This window comes from Myotis daubentonii, chromosome 3, assembly GCF_963259705.1.
Source record: "Myotis daubentonii chromosome 3, mMyoDau2.1, whole genome shotgun sequence".
Lineage (NCBI taxonomy): Eukaryota > Metazoa > Chordata > Mammalia > Chiroptera > Vespertilionidae > Myotis > Myotis daubentonii.
Window position 1 is genome coordinate 200,278,697 of NC_081842.1, and position 24,244 is coordinate 200,302,940.

The window sequence follows — 24,244 nt, forward strand, 5'->3', positions numbered from 1 at the left end:
GGCGCTCATCCTCGGGCGCTGGGGAGAGTATTGGGAGCCGATTGGCCTCTCCAAGCCGGATGTGCTAGGGAAGGACTAAGTCGGAACCAGTCGCGCGGTGGCTGAGGGTGTCGGCGCGGTCGGTCCGTGGCGGTGCAGAGGAGAGCGGCTACCGCCATGATTGAACAACAGAAGCGCAAGGGTCCGGAGTTGCCGCTGGTTCCAGTCAAGAGGCAGCGGCATGAGCTCATGTTGGGAGCGGCGGGGTCGGGCCCTGGAGCGGGACAGCAGCCCCCGGCGCCGGGAGCTCTGCTGCAAGCGGTGAGTGAAGAAGCAGGAGGCCTTCGGCCCGCAGCTCATCTGCCTCCTCTGAGAGCTACACCGGGTGGTCCCGCATCGGCCCTTCCCGCCTACTGCGGGGCGGCACGAAAATCTCTATCTGGGGTTAAGGCAGGAAAACAGTGTAAAAGCGGCCGACGTCCTGCGGATACGCCATACGTTTCCCTGTTTGACAGCCGTTTTCAGCGTCTCGATCTCCCTGTGAGGTGGCGTTAGAATTAAAGTTAAGGACCCTTATTTTGACCTCAAAATCAAAAAGTCTTGATTTTGAGACCGAGGTTTTCGTATCCTAAATATTAAGGGATTCAGCATAAACATTCAGAAAAGTTGCAAGAGTGGGAGGATGGAGAATGAATGAATGAATGAATGAGGGAAGAAATGAAATTAATGATCTGGCTCACTTTGGCCAAGTTGTTTTTCCCTTTATTTCTCTACACTGTTAACACCCCAAGAATAGTTAACATTCATTGAGCCCTTGTACTGAGTTGTTTTATTTTTAAATGAAAACTCCATTAATCTTGGTAACAGCCTAAGAGTTAGGAACTGTTATTCCATTTTGTAGATGGGAAGACAAACTCTTACCTGATAGTGATAAAAACATCTTAAACCCAGACCCTATGTTTTGGTTTTTTTTTACATTTCTTGTAAGATAGAAGTAGTGATCATACCTCTCCTTCTACTAGCTTTAGATAAAGAAGCACAAGTCCTCTCAACTCCTCAAGCAGCGGGTTAGCCAATCCGGCTGGCACCGTTTCAAAATAGACGTACACACTGCTACCACTTGTGCCACCTCCATCCCTAGCTCTTGATCTCAGCTATTATTATCTCACCTGGCATTGCAGTAGGGTCCTAACTGGTATTCCTGTTTCTGCTCCTGGGCCGTCAGTCTATTCCCAAACCAGCAGCCAGAGGACTCCTTCTAAAGGTCAGATTCTGTTACGCTTTGCTGAAAACTCTTGGTGGCTTTCCACTTCACGCACTGTAAAACCAAAATCCTTACAACCATTTGCCCCTTTTGCCTGTTTATCTCTCTGATCTACCAATTTTCCATGGCTCACACTTGCTCCAGTCGCACTGGTTTCCATGCTCCTGCCTGAAAGTGTTTGCATTTTCTGCTTCCTCTCCGGGAGTCCTCTTCCAGATGTTCACCTGGCTTATATACTCAGCTCCTCCAGATCTTTCCTCAAATACCACTTTCTTAGTGCGGGCTTTCCTGGTCCCCTTTAAATTGCAATGCCCAGTACTTATTAATCCACATTGCTGTGTTTTTCTTCAAAGCACCTACAACCATCTATATATTTTACTTGTTTTCTCTCTATTGTGGTTGACCCACGTCCTGCGTGGTTCAGGGTTTGGGCTCTGGAGAAGAGGCTGCACGCAAATGACAGAGATGAGACAAGAAATAATAATTTGGAAATTGGGCGGGTGCACGGTGCTTAGCTCTGACCTTTGCCAGGGCTCAGGGATCACCAGCATTCCGGGCTCCTTGTCCACACCTCTCTGCTAGTGAAGACAATGGGCGGCTTCCCACACTCTATCCCTCCTCTTTCTGCTTCTCACCCAAAAGCAAACTCCATTTATTTTCCTAATGCCTACGACAGTGCCTGGCACATAGTATTTTTTTTAAATAAATGAGTAAGCTGGAAACTACTGAAGAGATTTGGGGATTATTAATAATGTACTTGTTCATCTACCTAACAAATATGAATATCAGCCCAGGTTCCAGCATATTACCCAAGCCTAGACTTAATGTCAAGATCATAATCAAAAGTCCTTTCCCGATGTGGAGAGAGCAGAGTGCCTGAAGAGTGACTCCTCTGTGATTAACACATCCAACAGCAACGTGGGCTTACTCCTCGCAGGTGGCAGGATACTATGACCTTCCTGTGACATTATGCCCTCGACATGGGAAAAACAAAAAGGGCCTTTCCCCAATAATCTGTACCCTGAACTGTTGCTCAGTTCCATCATTCACTCATTCATTAAATGAGCTAGAGATTGGGAAAAGATTGTTGAATGACAGGCAGGATCCCTGCATTCACAGAGCTTCTTTTCTAGTGAGGAAAAAGGCAAAATATGTAAACCAATACACCAGGAGGGAATTTCAGGTGATGATCAGTGCAGTGAGGGTAACAGTAGGGTTAGTGGAATACAGAGGGGAGGTCGGGCGCTGGTTGAGATCAAGGGAAGACTTTCTAAACGGGAAACATTTGAAAAGAGCCAAACAGGGAAATCGAGGGGAAGGGGATTCCTGTCAGGGGCAGCAAGGGTAAAGATCCCGAGGTAGAAATGAGTTTAACATGTTTGAGCAGTTAGAAGTTGGCCATGAGACAGGAGCAGGTGAGGGGTAGGAAAGTTGGTAAAGCAGGCAGACACTGGTAATTTCAGCAGGAAAGTATCAATTGGAGGCATAAGTTGTGAGAAGAGCTGCAATTCTCTAGATCAGGAGAAATCACTCAGTCATTGTTTCCCTTGCCTTTTCCCTCCATCCACTCCCGTAATTTTCAGCTTCCTTTGCCAGTATGCAATGACTATCCTGTATTTCTCTTTTTTGTTTAGGGACCTCCAAGGTGTTCCTCCCTTCAAGCCCCAATCATGCTTCTTTCAGGACATGAAGGGGAAGTGTACTGCTGCAAGTTTCACCCCAATGGATCCACCTTAGCATCTGCAGGATTCGACCGACTGATACGTAAGGCATAGTGTTCATAGTGTTTGAATCTGGAATAATCGCTATCTGCCAAATAGTGATTATTTTTTTAAAACCTTTGGTGCCACAGAAGGTATCAGTCTGATTTGGTCACATAACAAACTACGTGGTCGTGAAAATGCTGAATGATCTTGATTGGAGAACTCAGAGTCCATGTGGTAACTACGGAAGGAATTATGTTACTGGTTGGAAAGTGAGTTGCTCTAGTTTGAGAATATCTTCCTCATGGAGGTGAATCTTGAGCTGATTTAGCAACATAAGAATTCTAGGCTTAAAGATTAATGGGCGTAATAAAGAAAAAGAGACCATTTCTTTTCCCCAGAGGTGAGAGGCCCTCCTCTTGGTTCACTCTCAGAATCTTAGCATATGGGGAGGAAGGGGACTCTTAAAGTGGCAACTCACTTGGATAATCTATCTGTACAACATTAGGATCTGCTACCAGATTCTCAACCCCTAGTCAGGAAAACCCATTTTTTGAGAAATAGGTAGAGAAAATCACTTCGGGGAAGTCATGAGAAAAAGTGAAAAAGAAGGTAACAGAAGCCTCTAACTTTATTTCTTCTGCCATTATTTGCTGCATTGTGAGATGAAATTAACTCTTTGCTTATAACTCTGTACCTCAGGGTGGATGATAATTGTCTGTTTTGATTTAGGTGTTCTAGTTCTATGATCCTTAAACTTTCTGGTGGCCAAGCATCTGGAAGGCTTAGGCATCTTTGTAGAACATCCATAACTACCTATATGTATCTTATTTTTTTTTTTAATATATTTTATTGAGTTTTCACAGAGAGGAAAGGAGAGAGATAGAGAGTTAGAAACATCGATGAGAGAGAAACATCGACCAGCTGCCTCCTGCACACCCCCCACTGGGGATGTGCCCGCAACCAAGGTACATGCCCTTGACCGGAATCGAACCTGGGACCTTTCAGTCCGCAGGCCGACGCTCTATCCACTGAGCCAAACCGGTTTCGGCAATAACTACCTATATGTATCTTATTATGTATAGAGGTGTTCCTTAATAATTCTCATTACTTTTACTCCTCACTAGAACAAGCTCACTGTGGCTAACAACTGCGTCTGTTCATTTACCTCGTTTTATCCCAGTACCTGGCATGTTATAGGTACTTACTACATGTGGATTAGGTAAATGTCGGATAAAATCATTGCCATGTGACCTTCAAGTCATTTGCGGCTTCCTCGGTTTTCCATAAGTGCTGCCATTTTGCAGTCTATTTATATTCATAGGAGATGAGCAATAGTGAATGTCAGCTTTTTTAATATAGGAAATTACGGCTTAAAAAATTGTATCCATTAACTTTTTTACCTTATAAAATGTGAAAATATTGCATTATTTCTGTTACAGTGTCAGGAAAATTGGCACAGCTGGTAGAACCAATAGTGTTCTAAGCACTATTGTTCTGGTAAATTCATAGGTACCCTTTCCATGCCCAGTAATAAATTTCCTTTTGCCTAGCAGTGCTCATAGAATTCCTGTCTTCCTAACAGTGTTGTGGAATGTCTATGGTGACTGTGATAACTATGCAACATTGAAGGGGCACAGTGGAGCAGTGATGGAACTGCATTATAACACAGATGGCAGGTGAGTATTCTGCATAGTAGAATGATGGCTGCTACTTACACTAATTCTTCTTGGCATCCTTTCACATTTTATCCTTGAGCTTTCTCTCTCAGGAGACCACGCTATCAAAAACTGCTGCATTTGGGCAATTGCTTTATTCTATCACTGTCACGCCAAGTAAGGTGTTTATTGCTCCTTGTAGGCATTTAAAAATACATCATCTCTGTCATCTAATATGTCAACATCTCAGACAAATTTATTCTTTCTTAAGATATAAGACAAAGTAATTTTTATTATGAAAGTAATAAAATATTATTTTGAGAAACTAAGACAAAAAAACAGAACAAGGAAAAAATAGCCCATATTCCTGCCAGTCCAAAGAGAATAACTTAATATTATGATACATTTTTCTCAAGCCTTTTTTCCTACTCTAAACTGTTTGGTTTTTACTTATATGTTAGAGCTACATTTACGATCTTGTCTGCTGCTTTTTTCCCTTAACATTATTCACCTAACATGCTATTTATCATAAGCTTTTTAATGATTGCATAATTTTAGAATAATTACAAATAATATAGAAATGTGTTTATAAAAGGCATTAATCCCATTGGGTATTTCAGTAAATAGTCATTGTTTTAAACCTCTGATCTGTAAAACCTAGGGTTCCCTGAATCAACTGGTACATAGCCTTGTATACATTTTCTTATTAATATTTGAGTAAAGAAAGCCTTATAATAATTATAACTTACGAATTGTCCTCAGAGACAAAATAAAAACTTTGATTTTTAAGGAAAAGGTTGGAGTTGCTGAGCCATTGGGTTAAGAATTGCTAGTCTCTCTTACTTCTGCAGCAAGGAGTAAATATTTCCAAGTGGGAGGATGTCTTATGTATGAAGTCTTATCTATCACAAAGAAGGAAAGGATTAAAAAAACTGCTGTATTAAATGTTTACTCTATCATGGGGACTGATAGAAGGAAATCCTTTTTGCTAGGGTAGACCTTATAACGGATCTAAAGCACCAATAGGATTTTGGTAGATAGGGCGAGACAGGCATTCCAGCATCATGTGCCAGACTGTCAGAGGACATGTCAATGATCTTAAAGGGTTGGGCACATTTTGGTAAGTGGGGAAGATAGATTGCTGGGGTTCGTATTCACTTCTTTTTTGTTCTTCCTCTTACCTTCTAGTATGCTCTTCTCAGCATCCACAGATAAAACTGTGGCAGTATGGGATAGTGAAACAGGTGAGAGGGTTAAAAGGCTGAAAGGACATACTTCCTTTGTGAATTCCTGTTATCCGGCCAGGAGGGGCCCCCAGCTTGTCTGCACTGGCAGTGATGATGGTACAGTTAAGGTGGGTGATGTTGTCTCTCTGAGTGTTGCAATTTCTGAGGTGACATAATGCGAACTTTATCTTGCCTTACCCTCTGTGTTGTACCCTCCTCACCACAACTTTGTTTTAGCAGTCATTTCCCAAAACAGATGCTTTAAGTATCTAACAGAATAATATTAGAACCAAATCAAATCATTGTGACTTGGATTAAAATGGATCACCTGAATTGGATTCTTGGCTCAGCTGTTTACTTAGTTGTGTGGTCTTAGGCAGTTTTTCTTATCCTCAGTTTCTCATTCTTTACGGTGGTGATAGTAGTATCATGTCTTACAAGGCTATTGTGAAATTAGTGAGTATATAGAAAGGTCAGTACATGGTTTAGTAACACAGGATGGGATCTTAAAGGTCATTTGGTCCAATGATTTCCAACCTGTGTGCATATCAGAATCACTCAAAGAATCTGTTAAAAAAAACCAAAAACAACCAGATTCTGATTCGGTAGGTCTGAAGTGAGATATTTTTTTTTTTTTAATTAAGACTATTTTTAAAGCAGTTGTAGGTTCACAGCAAAATCGAGGGAAAGACATAGAGATTTCCCATGTATCCACTGTCCCACATATGCGCAGCCTCCCCCAGAGTGGCACCTTTGTTACGATTGATGAACCTACATTGACACATCATAACTACCCAAAGTCCATAGTTTACATTAGGGTTCACTTTTAGTGTTGTACATTCAGTGGGTTTGGACAAATGTATACTGACATGTATTCATCATGTATTATACAGAGTATTTTCACTGCCCTAAAAATCCTCTCTGCTCTGCCTATTCATCCCTTCCAAGCCCTGGCAACCATGGATCATTTTACTATTTCCATAATTTTGCCTTTCCCAAAATGTCATATAGTTAGAATTAGACACTATATAGCTTTTTCAGATCAGCTTCTTTCTCTCAGTAATATGCATTTAAGATTCCTCTATGTCTTTTCATGGCTTGATAATTCATTTCTTTTTAGTGCTGAAAAATATTTCATTATATACTTACCTACTGAAGGACATCTTGGTTGCTTCCAAGAGTTGGCAGTTATGAATAAAGCTGCTGTAAACATTCATGTACAGGTTGTGTTAACCTACATTTTCAGCTCCTGTGGTTAACTGTCAAAGAGTGCAATTGCTGGAACTTATCATAAGAGTATGTTGCCGAAACCGATTTGGCTCAGTGGATGGAGCGTCGGCTTGCGGACTGAGGGGTCCCAGGTTCGATTCCGGTCAAGGGCATGTGCCTGGGTTTCGGGCACATCCCCAGTGGGGGAAGTGCAGGAGGCGGCTGATCGATGTTTCTCTCTCATCGATGTTTCTGACTCTCTGTCTCTCTCCCTTCCTCTCTGTAAAAAATCAATAAAATATATATTAAAAAAAAAAAAAAGTATGTTTAGCCCTGATGGGTGGCTTGGTTGGAGCATCGTCCCATACACCCAAAGATCACAGGTTCAATTCCTAGTCAGGGCACATACCCAGGTTGTGGGTTCAATCCCCAGTGTGGGAGGCAACCAATCAATGTTCTCACTCTATATTGATGTCTCTCTCTCTTCCTCTCTCTCTAAAATCAATAAAAGTGTGTCCTTGGGTGAGGGCTTAAAAAAAATTTTTTTTTTTAAGTATGTTTTAGTGGGCCAGAGTAGCATGTCAGCCCAAGTGAGGTGAGGAGGGCATCCACACAGGACAGGGTAGGCAGCCTGGGGAATTGGAGGATGAGGAAGGAGGTGCTGCCCATCAGTGCCCTAGTAGGGTAAAAGGATCATCTACACGTTGGTGGAGGAGACAATATAGTGTCAGAACCTGAGCTGAGGGTGCCCAAACGGGGCAGGTGTCTGAGGCTGAGCAGGATGAAGATGGCATCCCTAGGGAAGGGCAGCCTAGAGAGGGGTATTAAAGCCCAAGCAGAGTGAAGAGGGTGTTGGTTCACACAGGGATGACCCAAATGGGATGAGAAAGGGGTGCACATAGAGTTAGCTGAGAATGGGAATCACGGTTCAGGGAAAAGGGTATCTATTCAGGGGAAGAGTGGAAAAGGATATGGGAGGTTGGTTATACAGGAAGCTTGATCAAATAAGTATAATGGGAGATAGACTACTCACCATCAGAGAGAGGAGTTACCAATACTGAAGTAGAGAAAACGAAAATGCATTGTGTGTTGTTGGTATCAAATTGGAATTATCAGTGTGAATTTAAGACATTCAATATACAAACAAACAGATATAGAAAAAAAATTGAATGTAGATGTGTGTGTATACCTATGTATACATATATTTTATAACTGACCACTGAGAGGGTTTAGGAATAATAACACCCCAACAGCAATGAGCACATCTACTGCTCAGGTCGTGGCCTTTAAAGTACCATTTTCCACTGAAAGGAACCAGCGTGCCTTTTAGGACTGGGCAGGGAAAGTACTAGATGAGCCTTGAACATCTTATGCAAGAAAGCTTGTCAAAGAACATCTTAATCAAATTATCAAATTGGACTTTATTAGTAACTAGAGGCCTGGTGCACGAAATTATCCATCTTTTTAAAAAAATTTTATGATTAATGCTGCTATAAACATTCATGGTCAAGTGTTTGAACACCTATTTTCATTTCCCTTGGCCATATATCTAGGAGTCTGGTTGCTGGGACATACGGTAATTCTATGTTTAAATTTTTGAGGGACATCCAAAGTTTTCTGTAGCAGCCTCATCATTTTACATTCTCATCAGCAATGTATGAGATTTTTTCAATGTAAGAATCCCCAATTTTTTTACATCCTCGCCAACACTTGTTATTTTCTGTGTGGGTTTGTTACTGTTATTGATATTGTTACATCTTAATGAGAGTGAACTGGTACCCAATTATTGTTTTGATTTTTATTTATGATGTTGAGATCTTTTCATGTGCTTATTGGCCCTTGTTATATTTTCTGAAGAGAAAATTTTTTTAATGTTTTTATATATTTTAGAGAGGAAGGTAGAGGGAGAGTTAGGAACATCACTGATGAGAGAATCATTGATTGGCTGCCTTCTGCACTCCCTCTGAGGATCAAGCCCACAATCCGGGCATGTGCCCTGACTGGGAGTTGAATTGTGACCTCCTGGTTCGTAGGTTGACGTTCAACCACTGAGCCACACCAGCTGGACCTGAAGAGAAATAGTTATTCAAGTCCTTGCCCATTTATTAATTAGGCTTGTTGTATTTTTGTCATTGAGTTATAATAGTTCTTTGTCTGGATACTAGACCTTTCTCAGATATGTGATTTGCAAATATTTTCTCCCATTGGCAGTTATTTCATTTTCATGATACTATCCTTTGATGTACAACAGCTTTCTGTTTTTATTAAGTCTAATTTATCTATTTCTTCTTCTGTCACTTGTACTTTTATTGTCATATCTAATAATTCATTGCCATATCCATGGTCATGAAGATTTCCCCTTTTGTTCTCTTCTAAGAATTTTATAGTTTTAGCTTCTTTTTTTTTATTGATTTCAGAGAGGAAGGGAGATAGAAACATCAATGATGAGAGAGAATCATTGATCGGCTGCCTCCTGCACACCCCCTACTGGGGATCAAGCCCGCAACCCAGGCATGTGCCCTTGGCCAGAATCGAACCTGGGACCCTTCAGTCCGCAGGCTGACCCTTTATCCACTGAGCCAAGCCAGCTAGGGCTATAGTTTTAGCTTTTACATTTAAGTCTTTGATTCATGTCAAGTTAGTATTGACATGTGTGAGGTAAGGGTCTAGCTTCAACTGATTATCCAGTTGTCCCAGGGCCACTTGTGAAAAAACTATTAATTTCTTTCATCTGTATGGGCTATACATTTTGCTGCTTCTTTGCCTCATAATTTTTTTGTTGAAAACTAGACATTTGAATATTGTAATACTAGAGGCCCACCGCGCGAAATCACACGGGACCCAGTGTCAAGTCCCCACCCACCCGCGCATGCAGCCCCGTACACCTTGAAGACAGTTGTGGACTGAGATAAGAATAGTTTCCTGCCCTAACCTTTCCTTCTCAGAAGAACTTAAATTGACCTTCATTGGAAGATAAGAATTGAACAGAGCAACTCTTACTTGTTCCCATGAAGAAATCATATGACATTCAGCAGGTGCCTTTTGGCGTTTAGTTGTGATGGCTGATGGCGTCATGACCATGGGGTTTTTATAATAGAGACTAGAGGCCCGGTGCACAAAAATTTGTGCACTGGGGGGATGGGGGAAGTGTCCCTCAGCCCCACTTGTGCCCTCTCACAGTCTGGGACCCCTCGGGAGATAACCACCTGCTGCTGGCTTAGGCCCGCTCTCCAGGTGGCAGATGGCAGGCCCGATCCCTCGGTGCCTGTCCTGCCTCCCCAGGTCGTGCACATGACAGGGCCGATCTGGGGGTTGGGGCACCGCCCCAGGTCATGCACACAGCAGGGCCCATCCAGGGGTCGGGGCGCCGCCCTGGGTCAGGTCGCACACGGGATGCCTGGGCTGACCAGCTGATCGCTGCACCCTGTCTGGCCGCCCCAGGTCAGGTCACACACGGACACCAGCCGCCCCTGGGTCGGGTCGCACACGGGATGCCCGGGTGGGCCAGCTGATCGCTGCTACCCTGTCCGGCCGCCCTGGGTTGGGTCGCACACGGGATTCCCTGATGGAGGCCGGCGGGCTGGCCGATCACTGCTGCACCGCCCGGCTGCCCTGGGTCAGGTCGCACACAGACACCAGCCGCCCCGGGTCGCAGATAACAGGCCCGGATGGTGGCAGGGCAGGCGGGATGGTGCTGTCCCGCCCTGCCTGCGGTATGCAAATTGGCCGCCATCTTTGTTGGCGGTTAATTTGCATGTTGTGCTGATTAGCCAATGGGAGGCGTAGCGAAGGTATGGTTAATTACCATCTTTGTCTATTAGATAGGATGGCAGTTTGGGAAATTAGATTCTCGTCAGGGTTTATTGTTGCTGCTTGTTGTAGCTATTATTTATTTAGTGAATTTCCTGGTGTAATTTTTAAAATTTGCCTGTAGCCACTGAAGTCTCTTATTTCATTAGCTTAGTGGTTTGCCAATGGTTGGGCAAAGGTTTCCTTAATGGCGGGGGGGAGGGGCCGGAGAAAGGCAGAGAGGGGAGACTCTCCTAGTCTTTGCAGATTGGTTGTGTATATGTGAAGGGACCTGCCTTCACCTCTCAGCCAGGCAGTTCCAACTCTGCATTAGCCTTCATTTCCTGCTTGTACAGAGCCTACAGGTGAGAGTGTGGGACCTTCTCAGTTATTTTCTGAGCATGTTCACAGCCATGGGCATGCACATGACCTTTAGAGTCCCAGGAATGTGTTACAGCTTTTCTTTTTTTTTTTTTTTTAATATATTTTGTTGTTTTTTTACAGAGAGGAAGGGAGAGGGATAGAGAGCTAGAAACATCTATGAGAGAGAAACACTGATCAGCTGCCTCCTGCACACCCCCTACTGGGGATGTGCCCGCAGCCAAGGTACATGCCCTTGACCGGAATCGAACCCGGGACCCTTCAGTCCGCAGGCCGACGCTCTATCCACTGAGCCAAACCAGTCAGGGCTGTGTTACAGCTTTTCAAAGCCTCTCCTGTGTTCCAGGTTGTCTCATTCTCCCACTTTCAGTCTCCAGCTGTTTGGCTGTCTTTTATTTGCCCAAACTGTTAGTCCTTGCTTCAGCAAGCAGAGGCTAGTGCATTATTTGCCTGTAAATGTTTTTGGAAAAAAAACCTCTGCCTTGGGAGAGTTCCAGGTTAGGCAAAATAAAGGAAAAGCCTTTGAGCTCATCCTTCAGGGTGCCACCAGACAGGTAAAAACAACCACGTTCTTGACGAATAAGGAAAAAGGTCCATTTTGTTCCTTTCTATCCTGGGAACCTATACTGGGAATATGGGCTGTTGTCTTCAGAGGTATTGTTGAGTTAGGGGATGGAACCAGGGTAAGTTAAAATACTACAAAACTCTTCCTAAGACCCAGGGTTTGTTTTTCCTTCATTAAATGTTTGCCTGGTTGCTATAAATTTTTGATTAGTTTCTAGAATTCTGATAAAGTTGATTCTGCTAATTTTTTGCTAGGTAATTCTCTGCTTTTGTGGAAGGACAGTCTTGTAGAATTCCCTACTCTGTAGTTTTTGCTGATGTAACTTCCTCTGTCTATGTACATATTTTTTAATGTGAGTTGCAGCCTACTGATAAGATAAGATCTACCATTTGAATACACTGGTCTAGTTAATATCCTTGCTGTGCTAAGGATATATGAACTAAGCAGGTATAGGATTTCCACTCTAAGGGCATATTGATTAACTATGTTTATTTAAATTTTAACAAAGGATTCTGAAAATAAAACCAAAGTGATTTGTTTCACCAACCTTCAGATTCGCTGGCAAAATTGTGGTCACTTCTCACCGTGTTCCTTGGATACCCAAAGATGCTTCTGAACGGGCCCCTATTAGAGGTGGATTCACCACTACAAAGTCCTTGGGCTAAAGGGTGTATTATGCAATTACTTCTTGAAGTGCTGTTATTATAGACTCTTCTGTTCTCCTTCAGCTTTGGGACATCCGGAAGAAAGCAGCCATCCAGACATTTCAGAATACCTACCAGGTGTTAGCTGTGACCTTCAATGACACAAGCGATCAGATTATTTCGGGTGGAATAGACAATGATATCAAGGTATGTTTGGTGTTTATGTTACATTTCCCTTTCACTATCTTTACAGAGGAGAATCTTTTCAAACTTCTGAGATTGTGGTAGCTTGCACCTAATAACAATGAGAAGGAACTTATGAATTTAGATCTTTTCTTCTGTCCTATCTTCATTGAATTCCTAAGTCAAGGGTTGCTCCTATAAATGCATCTGACACAGTGGTTCTCAACCTTCTGGCCCTTTAAATATAGTTTCTCATGTTGTGACCCAACCATAAAATTATTTTCATTGCTACTTCATACCTGTAATGTTGCTACTATTATGAATTGTAATGTAAATATCTGATATGCAGAATGGTCTTAGGCGACCCCTGTGAAAGGGTCGTTCGACCGCCAAAGGGGCCACGACCCACAGCTTGAAAACCGCTGATCTAACACTTAGTGCTTACTTTGTGTCAGGCATTGCTCTTAGTGCTTTATGTTATTAATTCATTTAATTGTCTGTTTTCTCACATTATTTTTGCCTAGGAATACTCTTCTACTTTGTTGAAGTAAAAAAGTATCTCTTCTTTCATACCTTGCCCAAGTGTTTGGGAGCAGAGATTGTGTCTTTTTTTTTTTTTTTCTTAATCAATTACCTTCCACTAATGAGATGCAAAATATTTTGCTTAAGCCCAGTTGGTGTGGCTCAGTGGTTGAGTGTCGACCCATGAACCAGGAGGTCACAGTTTGGTTCCTAATCAGGGCACATGCCCAGGTTGTGGGCTTGATCCCCAACAGTAGGGAGTGTGCAGGAGACAGCTGGTCAGTGATTCTCTCTCACCATTGATGTTTCTATCTCTCTCTCTCTCTCTCTAAATTCAATAAAAAATATATATATAAATATATATTTTTTGCTTAAATTAGTGCCCTACTCACTCTTTCTGTGGTAAATCCCAATACATTTAGGCCTGCACAAGTACCATGTGCAGGCCCTAAGGGGGAAAGTCTGGAAATAGCACTCAAGTGCTGTGAGAAATGGTGAATTGCATTCTCTCTTGGTTGTTATAAAGCTAAAGACTTCTGCAGTGCCTTCTCTGAAGAAGAACAATAGCTTGAATAAAAAAGTGTCAGCCATTTTAAGTTTTCTTGATTATTGAGCCAACACACATCTTGACAAAAAAATGATTGTATATAAAGTATGTTGGATTCCACACATGAATGAACTATTGATGGGGAAGTGGAGTTGTCTGCCTTGTGTATTGCTTTGACAACACCAAACTCATTTCTAGTTTATCTTAATATTTGACATTTCAGGATGAGGCACATGCCTTAGCTGCTAAAAGGGACAGCAGAATTTTTTTTTAATGTAGAAAAACTACATGGCAATATTAAATCAATTTTAGAGGAAATTTTGTACAATACCAACGATTCTTTTTGTGTATGACATTCCAGACCATTTCTATTTTCTTTTATATATTTTCACATCATTACAGTCTATGTAAATATAAATATTGTTTTGTATTCTTTGTTTGCTTAATAGCTCACATTTTTACATTTGGTCTTCAGAGTTATTTTTAGGAGTAGCTTGATGATACCTACCAGTTACTGAGGGCCTTCGTATGCTAGGCATATATATGCTAAGCATTTTTTTGTTTTATGTTGTTTTGTTTTTCTTAATCCTCATCTGGGGATATTTTTCCATTGATTTTTAGAGATAGTGGGAGGGAGGGGGAAAGACAGAGAGAAACATCAATGTGAGAGAGACACATCCATTGGTTGCCTTCTGCATGCACCAAGGCCGGTCTAGGGATCAAACCTGCATCTGAGGTACATGCCCTTGACCGGAATGTGTTGACGAGCCATAACTTAATAAACCATATTTTTTTTCTATTTGACATTAAGTTTCTTCCAACTGAAATGTTTCTCTTATCTTTCCTACACAGACATATTTATCCTTTTAATAAATATGCTTTTCTATCATGTATATATGTGTGCATATATGTAATATATGAAATTAAATGAAAAATTTTACGTCTCTCTATCTTTGCATATTACCTTATTTTATACATTTTATATGCAATCATAATGTCTTTTTTATATAACATGGTTACTTGTTTTTATATAGTTTATTTTTAATTGCTAAGAATCATAATTTAAGCATTTTTAAAAATACGTTTTTATTGATTTCAGCGAGGAAAGGAGAGGGAGAGATAGAAACATTGATGAAGAGAGAGAATCATTGATCGGCTGCCTCCTGCATGCCCTACACTGGGGATTGAGCCCACAGTCCAGGCATGTGCCCTGACTGGGAATTGAACCATGACCTCCTGGTTCATAGGTTGTTAGTTTATCTTAATATTTGACATTTATTTGTTTGTATCTATCTAGTCAAATATAGTAGCTTGACTCCCTTTTTAGAAAGAGGAGTTTTTTCTCTTTGATAGAAATCCTATATTTTGTGATAAAGTAATTCTTGCTCTAGAGCCAGTTTAAGAAGGAATACCAATTTCTCAACTTGATTTTTGAGAGCATCTTTTTGTTTTGTAGGTCTGGGACCTGCGTCAAAACAAGCTGACCTACACCATGAGAGGCCATGCAGATTCAGTGACTGGCCTGAGTTTAAGTTCTGAGGGCTCTTATCTTCTGTCCAATGCAATGGACAATACAGGTAACTTTGGAAAGGAAAGCATTCCAAATGCCTACAGAAAGTGGGCACTCGGTGTTAGAAATGTGTGCTGGGCCCAGCTGGCGTGGTTCAGTGGTTGAGCATCGACTATGAACCAGGTTCAGTTCCCAGTCAGGGCACATGCCTGGGTTCTGGCTCCATCCCTAGTGTGGGGCATGCAGGAGGCAGCCAATCCATGATTCTCTCTCATCATTGATGTTTTTATCTCTCCCTCTCTCTTCCTCTCTGAAATCAATAAAAACATTTTTTTTAAATGTGTGCTAGGATAAATAAGGATCCAAGGATAGAGTCAGGATGGCTCACAGACTTTCACCAGAGCAATTAGGAGAACACATAATACGAAAAGGATTCTAGTCCCAAATCTGCCACCTAATCCCTGAGCAACTTTGCACATAATACTTGTCTCAGCATCAGTTTCTACTGATAAAGAAGAGGACTGGACTTTACTTCTAAGGCCCATTTTAGCTGTGGTGTGCTGTGAATCCAAGGCTATATGGGTTCAAGCAAGATACAAGAAACTTTTGATTTGTTTTTTGAAAAAGATGAGAGTTCTCAGGCATTTTCAGAGAGCACCTACTTGGATGATCGAAAGACCTATTGAACCTCAGCTGTGCTCCTTCTGTCATTGTCTTCCTTCCCCACTCCAAAGCGTTGTGACAAAAGACCCTCATGAAAACATCTCAACATCCTGCGTTTACGCACACTCTCGTCTTTGCTTTTTTTTGAGTTGTTGGGTAGGAGGATGGTGTAGCAGAAAAGGAGGATGACTTGTTGGATTATATGCTTAATATTTTTGGAAATACCCCTTTGGAACACAAGTTCATAGGCTTTTTGGGAGGTGGTGTTTTCACTGACATTTTGTAATGAAAACAGTGCCTAGCACTCAATGTGTGCTCAATAAATATTTGTTGAGTGCGTGAACATTCTTTACCTTCTGACTGTATTGTCAGCTCTGTAGCACACTTTTATGCATAGCTTTGCCTTTTTATGCCTCTCTGACTTGAAGGATTCTTTTTTTCACACTGCTCACTGTGGGTATTTATACATATATTCTGGTTTCAATGGATTTACCATAGACTGAATCTAGCATTGTTTACAGTGAGGGAAGATGAGATTCCCTAAATGGTTATTAAATTAAGAAGAAGAGGAATTTCTTGTTATGGCTATATAATAAAATTACAGATTCTTCATTTTTGTTTATTGCCTCCAATCTTTTAGAGCCCTTTCACGTATATCATCATATTTGATCTTTAAAATACTCTTGCTAATACCTTTTTACAGAAGAGACCAAAACACAAAAAACCTTGCTATTTATCTGATACCACCCATATATATGGTATAGCTAAAAATTAGAATCAAAGTTCACTTTCTGATTCTTGGTACAGTGCTCTTTTAATATATATTTGACCTTGTTCAAGTTTAGACTGCCAGGTGCCCCTCTGAGCAAATTTATAAAAGGTTAGTCCTGAGTTTGATTTTTATAGATTGAATGTCACAGTAGTCGATGATGGTTAGATTGTCTCATCAAAGCTTTGCTAAATGTGACTCTTTGGGTTGGCAGAGGAATCATTTGCAAAATGTTCTGTTGAAATCAGTGTCACACCCAACTATTCTCTGTTGCAAATCCCCAGCAGTGTGTTTGACATTTCTCCTTCCTGCCCCCTCAGCTTTCCTCTGTGCCCATAGGCCCAGTTAATGGGACTTGAATGTATTTTATTCCTCTTAGCAAAAGGAAAGAGCCTTACCAGGTAGCATTGTTCCATGTTAACCTCCTCCCCCCAGGAAATAGCATCTGTCAATTTCAGCTGGGTGCTCAGGGGGCCTCTGGCTGATAACTGTTTTATTTTACCTTTTATTTTCATACGAAAATAGCTTTTAAGCAAAGTGCAAAAATAACTTTTGACACTGAATGAAGAGAGACCTGAGTATATTTTTTTCTTTGTAACTATAGATTTTAATGGTTTATAGATTCAACTTGGCTGACGACTGTTTTGCTTGGTTTATTTGAATTTGTAGTGCGGGTCTGGGATGTCCGGCCATTTGCTCCCAAAGAGAGATGTGTCAAGATATTTCAAGGAAATGTGCACAACTTTGAAAAGGTGAGTTCTGCATAGCAAAGGAGTTCTGTCCTTTTGATTCAAAGAAACATTTAGATTGTGCTAAGGTGCAGTATCTACATAAATCAATATGTTGTACACCTAATACAATGTTATTTCAGTGTTATCTCAATTTAAATTTTAAAAGAGAGATGGTGCTGAGACTAGAGATCAGTAGCTCTACTAAGGGGCTGCATTCCAGTAACACTGTTCTCCATCGAAACTGTCCTTGCTGGAAATACAACTAGTAGAAGGATAGGGTAGAAGGCAATCACATAGATAAGTGGTGATGGCACCAACCCTCCAATTTAGGGTTTCCAACTTCAACAAGACACTCCTATCCTTTTAATTCCTTGGTAACTTTAACCCTCTTAGGTTAGTGTTCCAAATGGGATCCAGGCTCCCATTGCTATTTCCCAAACAACCTCCATCACCTCCCGTGACCAGCTGTTAGAGCCCTGAGAATACATCTCTATCTGCAGTAAGCGCTGTGGCCCAAGTTCTGAGAGAGAGAAATGTTTTCTAAACTCGCAAAGTCCAGGTCAGCTCTTAAAAGCAGCTTTTCCCCAAAATAATTTGATAATAGAGACTAATGGTTTTCTTTTGAGATCCTGTTAGGAGTGTTTCACTTTGTGAATGAAATTTTATTTTTTTGTTGGATTTGGTTTTCTTTTCCTTCAAGATAAAGTTTTTAATGAGGATCAAGGTAAATGGAGCAAAAGGAGCCTCATTTGTAGGTCGAACAAAATTCTGTTGCCAGGTTCATTCTGATTTACTATAAATTAAGCATTTTCTAAAGTTGGTTTTTATATAGTATGAAATGATGCCAATATGCTGTCTTGGGCCACAGAATATAAAATAATTGCTGATCATCTTTCTGGGGGAGAATAATTAAAACTCAAGAAATTTTAAAGTCTCTCAGTGATTCTGTAGTCTAACAAAGAGGGGTTTGGTACATTACTATATTCATTGGATTCCTGCTTATTCATTCTTGTAGAATCTTCTGAGATGTTCTTGGTCACCTGATGGAAGCAAGATAGCAGCTGGCTCAGCCGACAGGTAAGGATTACCGGGAGTGTGGCAAAGAATGACAGAGCTGCCCAGCTGGTGTGGCTCAGTGGTTGAGTGTCAACCCATGCACCAAGAGGTGGCTGATTCCTGGTTAGGGCGCATGCCCAGGTTGTAGGATCAATCCCCAGTGTGCAGGAGGCAGCCAATCCATGTTGATGTTTCTCTCTTATCCATGTTTCTTTCTCTTTCTCTCCCTCTCCCTTCCTCTCTCTCTAAAATCAATAAAAAAGAAGAAAATAACGATGCTGGTATCTTTACATGTTTAATACATGTAATCACCTCTCTCTGTTATGCCTATAAACTTTTCATGGTCCTCTCTCTCCCTTACCTCTTGAGCATAACAAATTCCTCTTTGTTTTGTGCTGTTGTCACACTTTGTACACCTAACCTTTATTAGCATTTATTGCATCTTATAGTGTAGGGCACCCAGTACATTATTTGCTCCTAGAGGTCAGAGAATGAATCTTAGTCATCTCTGAACCCAGGGCAGTGTTTGACCTATTCTAAGCATTAGTAATATTATATGAATGCATTCCTAGCCTAAGGTTGGCAGTCCAATTTTACCCTGCATATGGTGACCTATACTTGGGAGGGAGTCAGAGGTTGAATAGGGATGTCCAGGGGCCCAGGCTTTTGGGCCACAGATGTGGGAAGCCATCTGGTGACAATCTCTGGGTTTAGCTCCCATCTTTCTCCCCTTTAGGGATTTTCCTGCCACCCTGCTGAAACAGGCACCATGCTATAAACACGAAGCCTTTCCTGGGCTAGATGGGGTCTTCAACATGTCCGGTGTCTTGTCTGTGGCCCGAGCACAGCCATAGAGAAACCTCATTTTGGTCTGTCCTACACCTTTATATTTGTGAACATACCTGAAGATTCCAGAGTTTGCTTCTTTTTTTTCTGGCAAGTTTAATGCCAGGAAAAATGAACAAACAAGCTATTCAGCTATTTTCTGGTGAGGAAAGGGCTCCTGGTGGTTTAGAGAACTGCCTTAGAGAGAGAATCTAAGGGGTTTTCAGTTGCCAGGTTGCTAAAGATCTTAAACAGATCTACAACATGAGATGTATCTTGCATTCTGACAGAGGAAGAACCATTCTAAGTATTTTTACATTATTTTTAGCAGAGATTTTGGATCTTTCCTCTGTACTTAAGCTTTTAAATGATATTTGCCTAAGCTTTTCTTCTGATGGGTTTGTTTCTGACAATCATTGGCCCTGACTTTCTATGTCCTCTCTCCCCACTGTTCCTTTAAACCTTCCATGTGGAAGCGTGGCTCTGGTCTGGGGAAAGTCGGCTTGTCTACCTGCTGGGGTTGGCCGGATTTCACAGGCCTCCTAGCCAATTAGCCCGAAGTCAGCAAGCAGCTCTGTTACATAAAGAGCCTGGTTCCTGCCGAACATTGCCATGCCAAAGCAACGAGAGGACATGGAACCCCTCTAAATTTAGCATCTAATTGGCAGCCATGGGGAGTGAGGCCTTGAAGTAAACCTTTGGAGATCTGGGGTTCTGCTGGCCTATAAGTACCTGGGAAATGTAACTTTCCTCAGAAAACTGCTTTTCAGCTTGGCCTAGATTTGGCAAATTTCCCCTCTCTGCTTACAAATCACCTCCCTCATGTTCAGACTTGAAACCCTTCAAAATTCCCATCACAGACTACGGGAAGACTGGCCAGACTTTCCACTATGAGCGGTTTATTTAACCTCTTGATTTCATATGATTGTATGTTGATAATTGATAACAATTGTGTTTGTCATAGCAATAGCTGTCATTCATTTTGTGTGCCAGGCATTTTGCATACATTATATTATTCTCTCAACCACTATTATGTGAGACCAATATTATCTCCATACAACTAAGGCAGCGGTTCTTAACCTGTGGGTCGCGACCCCTTTGGCGGTCGAATGACCCTTTCACAGGGGTCGCCTAAGACCATCCTGTATATCAGATATTTACATGACGATTCATAACAGTAGCAACATTACAGTTATGAAGTAGCAATGAAAATAATTTTATGGTTGGGCCACAACATGAACTGTATTTAAAGGGCCAGAGAAGTTAAATAAATAAATTCTCTAAAATTACTTAGCTTATTAAATAGTTGCACTGAGACTTGAACCCAGGTCTTTCTGACTCCAGAGCTCATGTACTTTTTCACCATGGCACATCGTCCTCAGTTGGATTAATGAAGACAGTGACTTGTGCTTGGCAGGAAAAAAGACAGTAGGGAGAGCATGAGCATCAGAGCCAAGGAGTCTGTAGACAGGTAGGGTTCCTGCTTCTCTTCCATCTTCCTTGGAACTTTTGTTTAGTTCCTGTGGAGCCTAGCTCTTGAGAACTAAACAGTATCATTCCGAAGCTCTTCCTCTTTATTTGCATTTTAGACTAAAAGTGTTTACTGCCACATCAGAACTAGGCATTTTATAATCAAGTACTGGTGAGTGTTCCATTTAAGTGTTGACCGAACAAAACAAATGTGTAACTTTATATAACCTGTTTGAAAACCATGAGCCCTTTAAATGTACCAACAGGTTCTTTTTGCATGGTAATGTGAAGATAATATCTCTTCATTTTACCTACAGCTTAAAATGACCCAAGCAAGGTTGAGGGTCAAAGGAACTTCTTTATTGGGGTTTGGGGAGACAAGGTGTTTGAGGGGTTTAAGCAAAAGGAGAGAACTGGAATATATTAAGAGCTCTGATTTTAGTTCTGGCACTGATGAACGGTGTCAACTTGGAAAAGTCACTGTACCGTAGTTTTCTTATCTGTTAAATGAGGTCAGACTAGCTGATTTCTGTTGGCCCCTTCCCATGCTAGTATTCTTTCTGCTCATGAATTCATTGCAAGATTTGGGTCAAGTGTATATTTGGGTTATGTTTATGTAGCACAAATTTCCTGTCCTTCTCTGGCTATGTGATGTGAATACTAGAAGTTCAGGTGCCTCTACAACCTACGCTCCAACCTACCGTGAATTGGGTTACCTTGAAGACATTTCTGGATGCATGTGATGTTAATGATAGCCTAATTATATGGGGGCTTTTTGAGGAAGATTTCTTATGTTTAAAAATACCAGTAAGGCCTATATGTAGAGAGCGCCTGGGAAGGCACATGAGCATTTCTTTCATTATTGTCAGCTGAATCCAGTGGCATTGGCAGAGCCACATCCTGGAAACACGCCTTGCCAGAGGCAGGAGTGTTGTCGGCTTGACCTTCAGCCCAGGTGCCAGGGGGTGGGTTTCGTTACCTAAATCCAGCCAAGCACCAGGAATGAATACAACTCGGGCCCACACGAGGCCCATCTATATTTTTGGCTCTTCCTATTTCTCCACTCAGTTGCTCAGGGACAGGTCCATGCCTAATTCAAAATCTGTATTCTTAGTTTCTAAAAGTCAGAATACAACTCAGTAAACATGGGTTAATAAATAAATAGTTGCTTCCATTTTCCTTAAAAAGCCAACCTACCCTCAGCCCTGAAAGGCCTTAGCTTTGTTCTTTGTGATGCCTTGCAGGTTTGTGTATGTGTGGGATACAACAAGCAGGAGGATTTTGTATAAGCTTCCGGGCCACGCTGGCTCCATCAATGAAGTGGCTTTCCACCCTGACGAGCCCATCAGTAAGTCTGTCCTGACTCTGGGGAAAAGGAAACTATGGGAATCTCCCAAAAGGAGCCCTGAGAATACAGAGGCAAAGTTGGATGCCTGTTTTCTGTGAATGTCCATGCAAACATTCTTTATGGGTATCAATAACAGTCACCACTGTTTTAAGTGGTGACGGTAAGAGCAATGTTTCACTTTATAACTTAACCCACATTTTATTGGCTAGCCAATCATTTTGTAAATAACGGGCCTTTAATTTAAGGAGAAAATGTAACTTTCTCTGGGGCTAAGCTCGTTTACAAAATGGAAGCACCAACATTGATTTTTCTGTTCTAGAATGACTGAGGAAGTCTTTTTCTTAGGGCTTTACTGACAAGAGACATCGAGATTTAGAGCCTGGTAATGTATTTCCCATAGCACAGTCCACCCTCGTGATTTCGAGAGGATGTGGATTGAAAAGCAGGCTGCAGTTTCCTGTGAATGGTGTTTAGGAGGAGGGGGGTTTAAGCTAAATCCAATTGCTCTTTTATACCAAAATTGGCTCTTGAAATAAGAGCCCTTGAGCACCAAGTCTCCTTGAGCCTTCATCATTTCCAGTTATTCTCTATTCTTTCACCTCAGTTCTCTCAGCATCCAGTGACAAGAGACTGTATATGGGGGAGATCCAGTGAAGATCAGAAATGGAAGACTCCAGGGCTGCCTGACCTCAGACTGCATCCGTGGCATCAAGTGGTGCCCAAGCCAGCATCCTCCCTTCAGATGAAGATCTAGAAACCAGTAGGAGGTGGCCGTATTCCAACAACCACATGCATCTCATTTCACCAGGATGGATGATTAAAGCAAGCTTACAGCGGCCTCTAAAAACCACCTGCCACATTTCAGGGACTGTTTGGTTTTTTCTTCTTTACTTTTTATTTCTTCAAAGGGGCAGACATTGGTTGGTTTGTAGCTTCCTGTTTTCTCATCCAGATTGAAGACAGGGAATGTGACTGAAATCTGCTTATTGGGGGTTTAATTATTGGCTTGTATATTTTATTTCTGTGTTTCTCTGAGACATTTTGTATTAAAAGCCAAATAGATGCCTTTTTACAAGAGCCATGTAGATTGAATTTATTGCTGTCTTTTCTTTGATACTTGACCTGAGCAGTAAATCTGAGCAGTTCATGATGTGGACAGGTGACATTCCAGTTAAACTTCCAGGAAACCGTTTACTGGGATGTTTTGGGCTTTTCCCCCTTTTATGTGTTTTTTGGTTTACCATACTCATTCCCATGTAAATGACAGAATATCAGTAACAAGTACTGCTCTCCTATTAGGAACATAGCGTCAAACTCAACTCGAAGGAATATGAGAAAGTTTTAGTGTAACTGGGCCATGACATTGAGACTTATGATTCTACCTATTGTCTCTTTTCCCTAAATTGACAGTGGTATTAAGAAATGCTAGGTCCGGCCCTAGCTGGTTTGGCTGAGTGGATAGAGCCATCAGCCTGGGGACTGAAGGGTCCCAGGTTCGATTCCGGTGAAGGGCACATGCCTGGGTTGTGAGCTTGATCCCCAGTGGGGGACGTGCAGGAGGCAACCAATCAGTGATTCTCTCTCATCATTGACGTTTCTATCTCTCCCTCTCCCTTCCCTTCTGAAATCAATAAAGATATACTTTTTTAAAAGAAAGAAAGAAATGCTAGGTCTGGCCTTAGCTGGTTTGGCTTAGTGGCTAGAGTGTTGGCCTGCGGATAAAGGGGTCCCGGGTTCAATTCCGGTCAAGGACATGGACCTTTATTGCAGGCTCCTCCCCGGCCTGGTAAGGGCTGGTGCAGGAGACAACAAGTTGATGTGTTTCTCTCACATCTATGTTTCTCTCTGTCTTTCCCTCTCTCTTCTACTCTCCCTAAAAATCAGTGGAAAAATTATCCTCGGGTGAGGATTAACAAAAACAATAACATAAAAATGCTAGATCCAGTTGGCGTAGCTCAGTGGTTGATGTCACAATTCGATTCCTGGTCAGGGCACATACCCAGGTTGCAGGCTAGATCTCCAGTGTAGAGCATGCAGGAGTCAGCTGATCAATGATTCTCTCATTAATGTTTCTATCTATCTCCTTTCCTCTCTGAAATCAGTAAGAGTATATATATATATATATATATATATATATTTTTTTTTTTTTTTTTTTTTTTTTAAAGAAATGGTAGTAGTTGTCTCCTACCCCCAAGACAGGTT

At 41.6% G+C, this 24,244-nt stretch overlaps 1 protein-coding gene and 1 non-coding gene across 4 annotated transcripts; both read left to right on the top strand.

Moving 5' to 3' along the window:
- The first annotated feature begins 74 nt into the window (after window positions 1-74).
- SNRNP40 (small nuclear ribonucleoprotein U5 subunit 40) lies at window positions 75-23,119 on the top strand. 3 transcript variants are annotated; one of them, XM_059690432.1, is made up of 11 exons: window positions 171-300; window positions 1,002-1,243; window positions 2,878-3,007; window positions 4,532-4,625; window positions 5,793-5,958; window positions 12,503-12,625; window positions 15,127-15,247; window positions 17,282-17,364; window positions 18,359-18,420; window positions 21,939-22,042; window positions 22,647-23,119. In XM_059690432.1, the coding sequence occupies exons 3-11, from the start codon at window positions 2,914-2,916 to the stop codon at window positions 22,694-22,696; spliced, it is 897 nt and encodes a 298-aa protein (XP_059546415.1). In that variant the 5' UTR covers window positions 171-300; window positions 1,002-1,243; window positions 2,878-2,913; the 3' UTR covers window positions 22,697-23,119. The 3 variants fall into 3 exon arrangements, with proteins under 3 accessions (XP_059546414.1, XP_059546413.1, XP_059546415.1); XM_059690430.1 differs by lacking the exon at window positions 1,002-1,243 and having other exon boundaries at window positions 76-300; XM_059690431.1 differs by lacking the exons at window positions 1,002-1,243; window positions 21,939-22,042 and having other exon boundaries at window positions 75-300.
- LOC132232251 (small nucleolar RNA SNORA11) lies at window positions 2,097-2,225 on the top strand. The gene has a single exon (XR_009452372.1). It is a non-coding gene; the product is annotated as a small nucleolar RNA SNORA11 (small nucleolar RNA).
- Window positions 23,120-24,244: the final 1,125 nt, after the last annotated feature.

Coding starts and splice junctions, on each gene's coding strand:
- SNRNP40 (XM_059690430.1), top strand. CDS start 157: ATGATTGAACAACAGAAGCGCAAGGGTCCGGAGTTGCCGCTGGTTCCA. Junction 4,626..5,792: donor CATTATAACACAGATGGCAG/GTGAGTATTCTG, acceptor CTTACCTTCTAG/TATGCTCTTCTCAGCATCCA. Junction 15,248..17,281: donor CAATGCAATGGACAATACAG/GTAACTTTGGAA, acceptor TTGAATTTGTAG/TGCGGGTCTGGGATGTCCGG.